This window comes from Agelaius tricolor, unplaced genomic scaffold (assembly GCF_023055355.1).
Source record: "Agelaius tricolor isolate 1412-34295 unplaced genomic scaffold, bAgeTri1.0.p SCAF_13, whole genome shotgun sequence".
NCBI classification, from domain to species: domain Eukaryota; kingdom Metazoa; phylum Chordata; class Aves; order Passeriformes; family Icteridae; genus Agelaius; species Agelaius tricolor.
The window spans coordinates 10320833-10332954 of NW_027269273.1; the positions used below are offsets into that span (position 1 = coordinate 10320833).

Here is a 12122-nt window from a genome sequence, read left to right on the forward strand (position 1 = left end):
TATTCAATGCATTTACAGCAACAGCTCGAAGCAAATTTAAGAAATAGAGCTGCCTCAGGGAAAAACCCTCAAATAAAGCAGCTGAAACTGATGGCTGAGGATATTAATGCTCTTTACTCATGAACAACTTCCTCACAAGACAGAGACCCTTTTGATATATCCTCTCCTTTTAAAATCCATGTCTAAGAAAAAACAAGAACAGAATTACAGTTCATAAAAAAGCAACAGGCTAGATCAGATTATGAATATGAGAAAAGCTCAAGCAGGAGACAGTGGTCTTTGTGGCTGGATGCTTTAGCAATGAGGAACCTGCACCAGCTGTTCCATGCTTAATAAAGGGAGCTGTCTTACATTTTCTAGTGCAAGAGATATCCTGGCACTGACAAACTCTGCTATGTGAGCTGCCTTCAGTGCCAAAACAGCACTGAAAGAAAACTCTGATTATACCAAATCCTAGCTGATCACCACCTAGAGAACAAATTTCATTCTGTGGTGGTATTTTCAGACGTTAAACTGAAAGTGCAGAATATAATCTCATATTCTTTCCTTTTCTGCAGATTTGCAAGGCCAGAAAGTTAATTCAAGCTCCCTACCAGCACCTTTCATGTTTTGGTATGAAACAAGCCTAAAAATTGCAATTTGTATTCCATTGTCACCACAACCTGATTACCAAAGTTAACAATGATGTCATGGATATTTTCTTCCTCACCCAAAATTTAGCTCTTGCTAAAGCTACAGAACAGTGGCTCTTCATATCAATTCAGCTCTCTGTTCCATAGCCAGAATTCCAAGAGAAAACACCCCAAAGAAACTCTTCCTAAACTGATACAAAAGTCCCAAAAGCTACAGAACAAAGTGCCAGCTCAACAAGGCCCATAATCTTTCAGTCCAACTGAATATGGAACACAATCCTGACTGCAGATTACTGCCAGGAGTTGGAACATTACTTGCACAGACAAAGCTCTGAAAAGCTCACTTCATAAGCAATAAATCAGAAGCTTCTCCCATTGAGTATAAGCATTACAGAAAAAAGGGTATAAACATTACAGAAAAAAATGGCAAAAAAACTAATAAGAATCTTGAAAAGAAAGTATTACAGGATGTCAAAAAATTAAGATCAACTACACTGAAATATGGCAAAAGCAAAGACACATTACTTCTTTTTGTCATTTATGGCCACCCATCTAATCAATCTGTCAATCAATTCTTAAAATACTCTTCTAAAAAACCTTAACACTTAGCCTTTTTATTTTCTAAGCTAGCTTGATGATAGCATCCAATTTCTTTTTAAGCAGAACCTAAACAGAGCCAGCTCATTCTGCTACAGATGAAGGTATTTTCATAAAGAACAAGTATGTTTGAGAAAGGAAAGAAAAAATTCATCCACATTCATGGTAAGCAACAGAACTGCCACAATTTGGGTAGGGGAAAATCAGTTTCTGCAGGATAGGGTTTTTTTTAATGTCAAAACCTACACCACAGTTTTAATTTAGCACACAATACTCTTACTCCCATACCCAAACCCCTGTTTGTGAAAGTACTTAAAAAACTTGGGCAAAGAAATGGAGTCAATCTAAGTGTGGGCTTCAAACACACAGTTATTTAGTGTTACTTGTTTGCAACTGCTCCCTGTAACTAGCTACCCTTAGCAGGGACAAACAGACTCAGACAGCTGAAGAACATCCTAACTTTATCCCACTAACAACTTTTGAAAAAGGAAATGTCAAATTTGAAGAAAACACTTGCAGTGCAGTCAGGTATACATAAAAGGTAGATGAAACAGCAGGAATCCTTTGCTGGGGATGTGAAATGAAGGATGATGCTTGCAAGTTCCATTTTATTAAGCATTCCACAACTGTGAAGGCTTTCCAATAAAAGCATGTTACCCACCGTGATGTTTTCGAGATCAAGATGTTTGTTGTGAACAGTCTCACACAGTCTCCGAATTTTTTCCTTTATTTTATTCATGTCTTTTTCATTCAGCAGCTTGGCAGAGGAAGCATCTTGTTCCAATTCTAGAAGCCTTATCATCAGGTCTAGACTAGCTCTGTCTAAATCCATGTTCAAGCGATCTCTACTAAGGATGTACATTAGAGCTGCTGTACAAAGGGACAAATTCTTGGGTTGGGACAGAAAGAAAAAAAAACAGTTAGCTTTTACTAACATTTTAGGCAGACCTTCCATTATTTTTAATAAACAAGCTGAAGATTCATAAAAGAAAATGCCTGACAGGCCCCAGTCTTAGCACTTGCATCAGCACCCACTGCTGAATGGAGATTCCTTCTAGCAAGTTACTAATGCATTCTCCTGACAAATAAAACTGAGACATAAAGCACTCAATATATTTACAAAGCCCTAATAGAAAAGCAGGGATTTCTACTTTTCAGAGACTCAATGCTGCAGACAGAGTAAGAAATAGTAACTCCAGAAACCCACTATTAGAGAAGAGACACATGGCAGGGGAACAAAGTTAAACAGCTCAGGGTACATGGCAAGGTAGGTGAACATTCTGCTTTGAGGGGATGAACTGGTGACAGCACCAGAAAATGCAGAGATCATGGGGACACTGTCTGCAGAGAGGGAGTGCCTGGGGACATAAATTCTGATTCTGCCAAATGGGTCTGTCAGTTAATAGTTTATCCAAACTTTTCCAGCATAAACACATTTTCTTTCCAGGGGAATTCTGCTTTTCAGAAGTAGCCGGAGTGTAAACCAGCTTCCCCCTGTCCATCCCCAACAACCCTTAACACGTGAACGTTATTAACTCGACTGCCCATATCTTACACAGAATTGTACAGGCACATCTGACTGGCTAAAGAATACTTGATTCTTCTTGAAGAAGGAATTCAATTCTACCTTCCTGAGGCTCCAGAAAAGCCAAGGCAGAAGATGACTGTCAGGAAGGGACAGACAGCAGTGAAGCAAAGCCATCCAACCCTGGTGTCACACATCCATCTCACACTTGTACTGAGAGCACTGAGATCCAAGTTACAGGAAAGAGGAGAAATGTTCACTGGGAACAGAGGAGTGCTGGGCACAAAACTGTCAGAAACCCCTGTCAATAACTGGAGGAGTTGAGAGCTGGGGGGTGTGTGGGGCATGTGTGTTCCTTCTGAGTTCAACCCTCAGGAGTCAACATGCTGCATGCATCCATCACAATTGTTTCTGCATAAGTTTAATTAAACATGGAAACAAACTAGTTCTGGAACATAAATGTTGTACAGCTCAACAGGAAAGAGCAGAACTCTGTGTCATAGCAGATTAACATCTTGTTCAGAGTTCAGTCAACCACCAAAGTAATCATTATCTACTCTGTTTATTTTAGAAGTAAGTAATAATCATACCTGGTCATACTAAGCAGTATCAGCATTTCCAAGACAGGATTAGGCAGCTGACAGTCTATCAAAAGCTATGTCAAAACTCCTTCCTGTCTGAGTTAGGAAACCCTCAGGTGAATAAGGACTTTAATCTGACCAACTACCAAAGATGTGTTGGCACTACTGAAGGAAGGAAGCAGGAAAGAGTTTCCAAAGGCTACCCCGAGCCTTTTATCACTACTTCAGCCTTGCCAGATGTAAGGCAGAAAGCATCTATGTGACCTGTCTGCAGAAGGTATACATTGTTCACCTTTGATTTTCAATAACTTTCTCCCATAAGCCTCGCAATATTACTGTTTTAAACACAGAAATTGTTTACTCTTCATTTACTTGCACCTGGCTTAAACTGTACATGCCAGGTTCCTTGAAGAACTGGGCTCTTCCAGAATGGCAGTGATTAAAACAGGACACAGGAATTCACACATTCCAGAGGAACCAAAGGTTAGCTAATTATTGTTCAGCCAATGTGGGACTTCAACATCTATGAAGAACTATATTTTAATGACCAGCATTATCTAGGTGAGTTTCCTGGTTTAAAAAAAATGCTGAAGGTCCCCAGAGAGTTTCTATCAACCACAAAGTATGCAGCTGTTCACAGAGGGAAAGTGCTGGATTTATAATCTGGGCTGCCAGTATTTAGGCATTTCAAGAAGTCAGAGACTGTTCTTAGATCCTTACTCAGAAATGCTTTACAGATACTCCAAAGTCTGGTAAGGGCAATCACACTCACTCTAAGCATCTGTATCAAGCCCTTGCCTGTTCCAGGTTCCCTTCTCTCCAACCCAACCAGCTTTCCATTATGAAGGGAGTAATGGTTCTTTTTCCCTCTGCATCAGCTCTGCCAACACTTCCCTTCAGACTGGCCACGCAGGTTTCAAGACACTTAATGAGATCAGATCACCAAGACACGATGCAGGAGGTTTAAGGCTGCTGGGAAAGCACAAAGGCTGGACTGGCTCTGGGAAACAAGAGCCAGGTTCCTGCCACAGCACATACACAGCAGATTCAGGCCAGTAAGCCTCCAAATGCTGAGGTGCAGCAGGAAAATACTGATGATATAAAAGTAAGGATCTCAAATGTTAATGGTGCTTACAGCATGGAACAAACCTGCTTTAGCTTCATACCAGTGATAAGGGTTTTGGAAAGCTGGTTTCTCCTAGTCCCTATAGTCTTCATCTTGAATACAATAAATCTACATTCTACTCTGATCTTACTCTAAGTGTTTAATTAACCACACTGCCTAAAAGCTATCTCATGCCCTACCATACACACAATTCCAAGTTTGGAATGAGGGGAAAATTGTTGTTACAACTCATATTTGATCAGTAGTCTAAAAGAACAAAAAAAACCAACCAAAGAACCAAATCAATCCTTCTAAATTCCACCCTTACAGACTGCAGTAGAAGAGTGATTTTTTTCAGGTGAGCTTCCCCCATCTCATTCTACTCCTCAAGATGCATAAAACACATTTTTCCAAATAAATGCAGAGAAGAGAGAAAAAAGTACAATAAATAAAACTTGCTCTAGACATAAATTTCATGGCGCATCTAACTATGGGTTTGCACTCCATACTTCTACAGAATTCAGGAAAACATCCTAGTTTGAACATACACTCCAGAAATGGCAGACCACTTACACCCACTCTCATCCTTGTCTTCTCTTGCTTGTTCTATTTATACTCCAGCTTGTGGGAACAGATGGTTATTTGCTAGGGTTCAGCACTACATATAATACACTTTTATCTTTTTTTAAGTTATTCTCATGCTGAAGACATTATAAAACCACATTTCTTTGCTTGACTACTGACAGCTATAATGGAAATATAGTTTTTATTTTAAAAATTAATAATGCTTTAAAATCTTGACAGGGCAGCACTGAAGAGAGAAAGTCAATTAAAAACTTATGCTTAAACACAAGTCTACAAGAAAAATCTGGTGGAACAAGTAATTTTCATGTTGTTATTTTTGGGCAAAGCTCTGTAAGATAGATGGCATTTTGTTTTCCCTGCTGGTTCAAGAAATGCCAACTGCCAGTATGCAACTGCTACTTTATTTTCCTTATGGAAATCTTAAAGAGTCCCCTGTATACTCAGTCTATTCTATTGCATTAGAACAATGAATTCAGTACAAGTTCATTTTTGTTTCCATTAACAGCATCATTGTGGCAGTTTTCCCATCTTCAAAATACTTTAAGAAAATATTAACCAAATAACTGTGCATTTTTAGCTCAGTTCTTATTTATCTTACAGGGAATTTGAGCCATGCATGCAAAGCTGAGTGTGATTTATTGTTTTTCAGTTACTTTGAACTGAGATTTATTGGAGAAATTTCTATTCATTTGGAAAAAAAGAAAAGTATCAGTGAAATAATTAGTGAATGAAAGGGTAGTATAGACAGACAGTGAGCATATCCAGAGATGTTAGTGTTGAAGCACATACTGTCAGTAGTTAGGGCATACCCATTACCATTTATCAAGAGTAGTTTGATGTATCAGGAATTTCACAATACTGTAAAACCTGTACCAAGAATGTACTGTAACGATATTCAAACATTAACTATCAATTTTTTTCTTTGACAAAAGGGAGCATTTCATCAAATCTACTGAAAATAGTGAATATAATCAATGCTTTTTGTTACTGCAGACTAATAATAGCATGCAATTTCCTTTTCAACTGCATGTGCTAGTTCTTTTGAAAATGAAGGAATAATGGTAACTGTTAAAAGACAGCCAAAAATACACCCAAGCAAGCTTGTACATTTTCCAGGGAACTGTAGCTGTCCTCTGCTGATCTCCTGCAACTCAGTGGTGGCAACTGTCCTAAATAGAGTGACTGTACTTCATTTATTTCTAGTATCACTTGGCACTGTTTTGACAGCTCACAAAATAATGAACTCATTGAACCTGGTGCCTATGTTTTACAATTAGCCATTGCTAATTTTTGAGGGAGATGGAAAATAAGCTATTATTCTAAAACAGTTACTTAAACTACAGCTTTTTTCCCCCCACCCACAGTAAGATGTCAAATACCATCTCTGAAATGTCTATTTCTGGGGGTGCAAAGCTGCATTCTGCATTGTATGCCATTCTTCTTAGAGCTATTACAGAAAATTATAAACCTGACTGATATACATAGCTACTACCCATTTCAAGTAAAATCTCATCTTTCCAGCTTTTGTAAAAATATCTCAAGGGATACCCCACAGAGGGAACATCGATAAGGAAAACCAAACTGCTTCAGTTTAACTCTTAGGTCATGTTACCATAAATAGATGAAACTTACCTTTCCTAGAATCCAACAGAACATTATATATGCTCAGGGAATCCTAAAACTGCAATTACAGTGGTGCTCAAGGAGACAAGCACAAGACATGAAAAAATCCCTACAACATCTACAGAAGAGGCAGCAACTCTCATACAAGCAAGTCTGGAGATGAGCACTAGGAGCCACCTCTAAATATAAGGAGGAAGGATTCCTTTCAAATGTATTTGAAAGAATTTAAAATACAACAGTAAAACTCTGTAAAAGCTTAAGAGAATAAGTAAAATAGCAATCCAAAGAACAGTCCATTTTTACAAAATCCCTATTTTTCAAAAAGAAGAATTTCCAAACCCAGAAGCACATGAACAGTGGAATAAGGAATTTGTCAGTGAACACAGGTGCTCTAATTTTTTATGCCACTAATGAGGGCTCCCTAAAATGGAGCCACTGATCCCAGAGGCACCATTAGACAGACTATACTGTATCTATAAATATATATACACATGTACACAATATACTGGATGCTTGACCTTGAACAAAATCCCCAGCCAGCAGAACAGGTATCACCCAACTTCAATGAAATGCACAATGGATCCATACCTGATGGTGCTGGGAATCATCCAGTGTTTTGAACACCATGGCTACCATCCCGTGTGCCCTCAGATGCATTCGGAAGCTGGGCATGGCACACTTGGTCGCCAAGCTGATTACACTGCAGAGAATTCACTGGGTTAGAACCACTGAAATCAACACACTTAACAAGAACAGCAGAAAAACAAGTCTTCAATACAAGACTGACCATGTGCCTCAGACCTTGGTAAACAGTTGAAATGTTTCTTCTAAAATTTGTCTAAGGCAGGTTTGCAATTGGTGAACAGTGACTGGTGAGCAGTGTTTTATTCAAGTTGCTTATCAGCACCAAACTATGTCTGCTTTAGATTAAGCTTGGCTAACATCAGGATTTTAAAGGGCAGCCTTAATTTGCTTCTTAAAAAAAAAAGCTGAAAATTTCCAATAGTTTAATTGAAAGTAAAATGCCATGGATTAAGCATGAAGCTCTGATTTAGAGACATGGGAGAGCTCATTATGGACCAAGACATTATGAGAAATGGTAAATGTGAGCTTCCATGGCTATCTAATGCTTATCTAATTAACTGACTAGTCTCACTTATGCCTCCATAAAACTTCTTTTTATATTTATTGCTGCATTTAAAATTGATGGAAACACTATAGATTTCAGAAAAGATCTGACAAATGAATCAATCACTGACCAGCTTAACAGTTATTTTAAAAATGGCATTTTTCCTCAAGCTTTCTCAGTAAGCTGCCTGCCATTTCTAGCACAGTGCAACATAACAACTGCTAAAAATACATTGCTTTTAAATGTGCACTATTGTGGGAGTGATTTTGCAATCAAGTCTTCCATGACTGCTGAGGAACCTGCCTCTAAGAAATTCACACAGTAAGGTGTTTAAAAGAACAAGGGGTCTGTCTCCAACCACAACAGCACCAGTTAGAGCTTACCGACCTGTTTGAGTCTTTTAGGTCTACTCCTATCCTTACACATTGATTTCCTTTGCAAAAACACTTTTCTTTTAATGTGTTAACTGAAAGAAAAGATTTTTTTGTTGTGCTTATGTAAGTTACATTCCATTATATAAATTTGTGAAGAATTAGTTAAAAATCTAATTAATTTTGCCACATGAGCAGATAAGGAGCACTCGTATGAAAACTATTTCTAAACTGTCATTATAGTATTAATTTATTCTTATCATAGTGTATAAACAAACTGGTGATAGAGTGCTCATTCTTATATTCCAGCAACAATATTAATTGCTAATTTCTGAGGAACATATAAATTTTAAAGTAGCTCTCTTAGAGGCATAGAAAGCTTCTTCTCAGCCACAGTCAAATCACAAAGCACTGCCATCACCTCTGTCTATGAATTCAAGCTTTTCTTTCTCTACTATTTTAGTTTAACTGAACAGAAAGGAAAATTTAGGTATATAGAAATATTATTGCATGGTTATTTTATTTAACATTATTACAATTACTTTCATGTCCAGGCAATTGACACCGGTATAAAGCCACAAACTTTTTCAAAGTAAGGTTAACATTTTTGATGCCAACTTCACAATAATGTGTAATTTGAACATGAAGAGTAGTCCAAGACCAGTTAAGGAACCTCCCAATTAATGTTGAGGCCTCAGTCCTTTTAGTGGGTGTCAGTGATGTTATTTCTCAATAGAAGATAAAGAACAGACAGCTGAAGTTGAACAGCATCTCACTACTACTGCAGTTCTAGATTTTCAAACTCTGCAGTCTTAGGAATTTTATTTTAGAACTGAATTTGCATTAAAAACAGAACAGACATCACACACAAGATGTACTACATGAACAAGTTATCAGAAGGTATTTTTTTAATTTACAGCAAGGATAAACAAGTGTGTCAAAGATGTCTCTTATTGCACAATTTACCATTTCATCTTCATAGCCATACTATTTATGATTATTCAAAATATACAATCTTAATTATTATGTTCAAATTTTACTCTTCATGGCAGAAGTGCCAGGTAAATGTCCATGACATTTTAAAGCATGATCACTTCTCTGGTGCATATTTAATTCAGTATCTCTTTCAAATACAGGTTCCATGTTTTGTATTAGATGTCTTACCTAAGGCAACGTGTGTTTAGGGGCTGATTGCTCTTCAATCCACTTAGCAAGTACTCAATATCATCTGTGAACTCTTGATTTTCACCAAATTCCACTACATCATTGAAGTGCTTTACATGCTGAACAACAGTGTATAACTGGAAAAGACAAATATTTTGACCTAAGTAAGTTGCTCTTGGGATTGATAATAATCTTAACAAGTACAGTTTAAAAATCTATTCAGTTTTAAGTGCAAGGAAACATTAAGATGTTAATAAAGGCCATTCAAAATATCATTTTTAATAGGAAAGCCAAATTGTGTTTTGACACTGTTCCTTCAGTAGTTAGGATTACTAGTAATTCTTTATCTTAAAAATTTGTTAAGAATACTTACTTCTTTGTCTTCTTTCCTACATTTCAATGCAGTTACTATCTCTTGATAGGGCTGAGTAGGTATTGTCACAGTTTTTATCACTTTGGGAGGTGGTGCAGGAGCCTTAAAAACTCCATCATCTTTATGAATTGCCTCCTTTGAAGATAGCCTTACCTATTAATAAGAAAGTGCTAAAATGGGCAGATGTTTTGAGCATGAAAACATACACTAAATACATCAGGAAACAGTACAGGTGTGCAATTGTCAAACTCACATTTTGGGACTATTTAGTCCTTGCCTTGCACTACCAAGATGTACGTACCTAAGCTGTGTGACAATCTGTCTACTCTTAAATACAAAAAAACCACCAAAAAAAACCAAAAACATTTCCAAATATCAGGAAAGCTCCAGTGGAATTCTGAAACTAAAACCAGTGGCAGAATAAAATGCCCTTTATATTGGTTCCTTAAGCTTCAGGGTAAGTAAACCAATGAAATTCAGTGTTTATTTGTTGCTCTTTGAAGTCTCTCACCCCTGTGCACTGGAATGCCCAGGCTGGTTGCACTGTGAAGCCCCGAGGAAGCAGCTGGCTCTGGATGGGAGCAGAGCCCTGAGCCAGCCCAGCCCCAGCCCAGGCTGGCCTGCAGAGCTCTGTGCCAGCTGCTCTGGCCCTGCCTGCCAGAGGTCACTGCACTGCTGTCCAACCCTCCAGCCTCACACTGCAAACTCCACCCGGCCTGGAGCAGGAGAATACCAGCACCCACTGTGTAGCAGCACAACAACAGCCACACAGAGCCTTGAGAGGCCTCAAGCCAGGGAGAGCACGTTCTTAGTATTCTCTTATTTGTGCTGTTAAATATTTTAGGAGCATATCATGGCATAAAATACAGCAGAACCTGTTCTACAGGGAGGAGAGAACTTGATGTTAGGTCTGGAATAACTACTGACAGGTTTCCAGACAACTCCAGCAGGTACTACAGGTTTCTCCTCAACTTACTTGGCTGTATTAGTTTGAGACTACTACAAGCTGAAGTGCAGCTTATCTTCAGATTACTTCTTTGGCACAAAATCTAATACGAAGACAAACTACAGCAAACAAGGCATATGGAAAAAGACCTCCAAATGCCAAATTCTAAATGTACAAGTGCCAATTCCAATGGGCATTTACTCACCCTCAATCTCTCAGTAACATCATGTACTTAGCTTCCTTACACAGAAAAATGAGAATAGTTTAAAAGTGTGGCTGAAAAAATAGAATTAACATGCAGGCATAGAAGATGCATGAGCTGTTACTCCAGGGGAGAGCTGGAGAGAAAGCCCTCTGGTGCACTGTACATTGACAGACAAAATTAAAATAAAAACCAAAAGAAGTTGCTGTATTACTGAAGTATTCTTTACATTCTGCCTCTATCAGGATGGCATTTCAGTATTCACTCACTTAGGCACCAGTGGCAAAATGGTAAATAAACCACCCTGAAAAACCGGTTTAGAGCACATACTGGAGCACTGATCTTATCAGTCTGTGAACACAGGAGAGCCACTGAAGGATCTCATCCAAGTCTTGGTTAATGGCTGCCCCTTCAAAGCAAACTCCAAGGGCATTTGGAGAGGCCCTAAGAGAGTACTTGGCATAAGCAGTTTGCATGCTGGGAGTTTCTCACCATAAACCTGAGACAGACTTCTCCCAACCTTCAGGTGAGAAATTTCTACAGAAATTGAAGAGGCAGGATCATACGTGCAGGAACTACCACTGAACATTTGGCTCAAGGCTCATTCACCTTATCACTTTGAAGTATTACACACATGTAAATCATGGTTAAAAACCATGTCTGCAGTAACTTCAGATGTACATCATAACATGAGCAGCACATAGAAATTCCCCTCAGTGGTTTGTTCAGCCAAACCTCTACCACATTCCTGAATTAATATTCTGATGGTTCCAGATACAAAGTGGAAGTCTGACAGAAGACAAAAGTGACTGTCTGAATGAATGCAGCAGACATTTCCCTAGCTTGAAAAAGCCATATCCAAAGTCTGTCTGACAAGACTCACACAAAATCTGCCCTTAAGTCAGCTAGCAGAGGACTTCACAAAAAACAGCACCAAGAGATTCAGCAAGCAACAAATCCTTCACTTCAAAGGTACATAATTTAAATTGAGAAAGGGGTTTAGTAAAAACCCAGGGCTGAAATTTCTGCTCTCTCCTCAGATTCTAGTGGAAATGGCTGTTTTCAACTCAGTTATCTGCATTTTCCAGGCAGTGCAGTTAACATCCAAAGAAGGCTGTTCAGAATACTGTGAGGAGGCAACCAGAAACAACCACAAATCAAAGAGGAAGAAGTACCAGAACACCACAAACAGGGGTAGAAATAAAAAAAAAAAGAAGAAAAAAAACCAAAACAAAACAAAAACCAACCAAACAAAAAACCCAAACCAACAAATAAACAAAATCAAAAGA

General features: G+C 38.3%; 1 protein-coding gene across 7 annotated transcripts in view; it reads right to left on the reverse strand.

Annotated features, from left to right (window-relative positions):
- The window catches only part of WAPL (WAPL cohesin release factor), a 134630-nt gene that overhangs the window by 13942 nt on the left and 108566 nt on the right, over nucleotides 1–12122 (reverse strand). For 6 of the 7 annotated variants that reach the window (XM_071438692.1, XM_071438691.1, XM_071438695.1 and 3 more), the window contains 4 exons: nucleotides 9686–9838; nucleotides 9313–9449; nucleotides 7237–7348; nucleotides 1891–2118 (listed from right to left, as the gene is read on the reverse strand). In XM_071438692.1, the coding sequence (XP_071294793.1) occupies nucleotides 1891–2118; nucleotides 7237–7348; nucleotides 9313–9449; nucleotides 9686–9838 (630 nt within the window). The remainder of the gene's footprint in view (nucleotides 1–1890; nucleotides 2119–7236; nucleotides 7349–9312; nucleotides 9450–9685; nucleotides 9839–12122) is intronic. The other variant, XM_071438696.1, reaches the window with a different exon arrangement.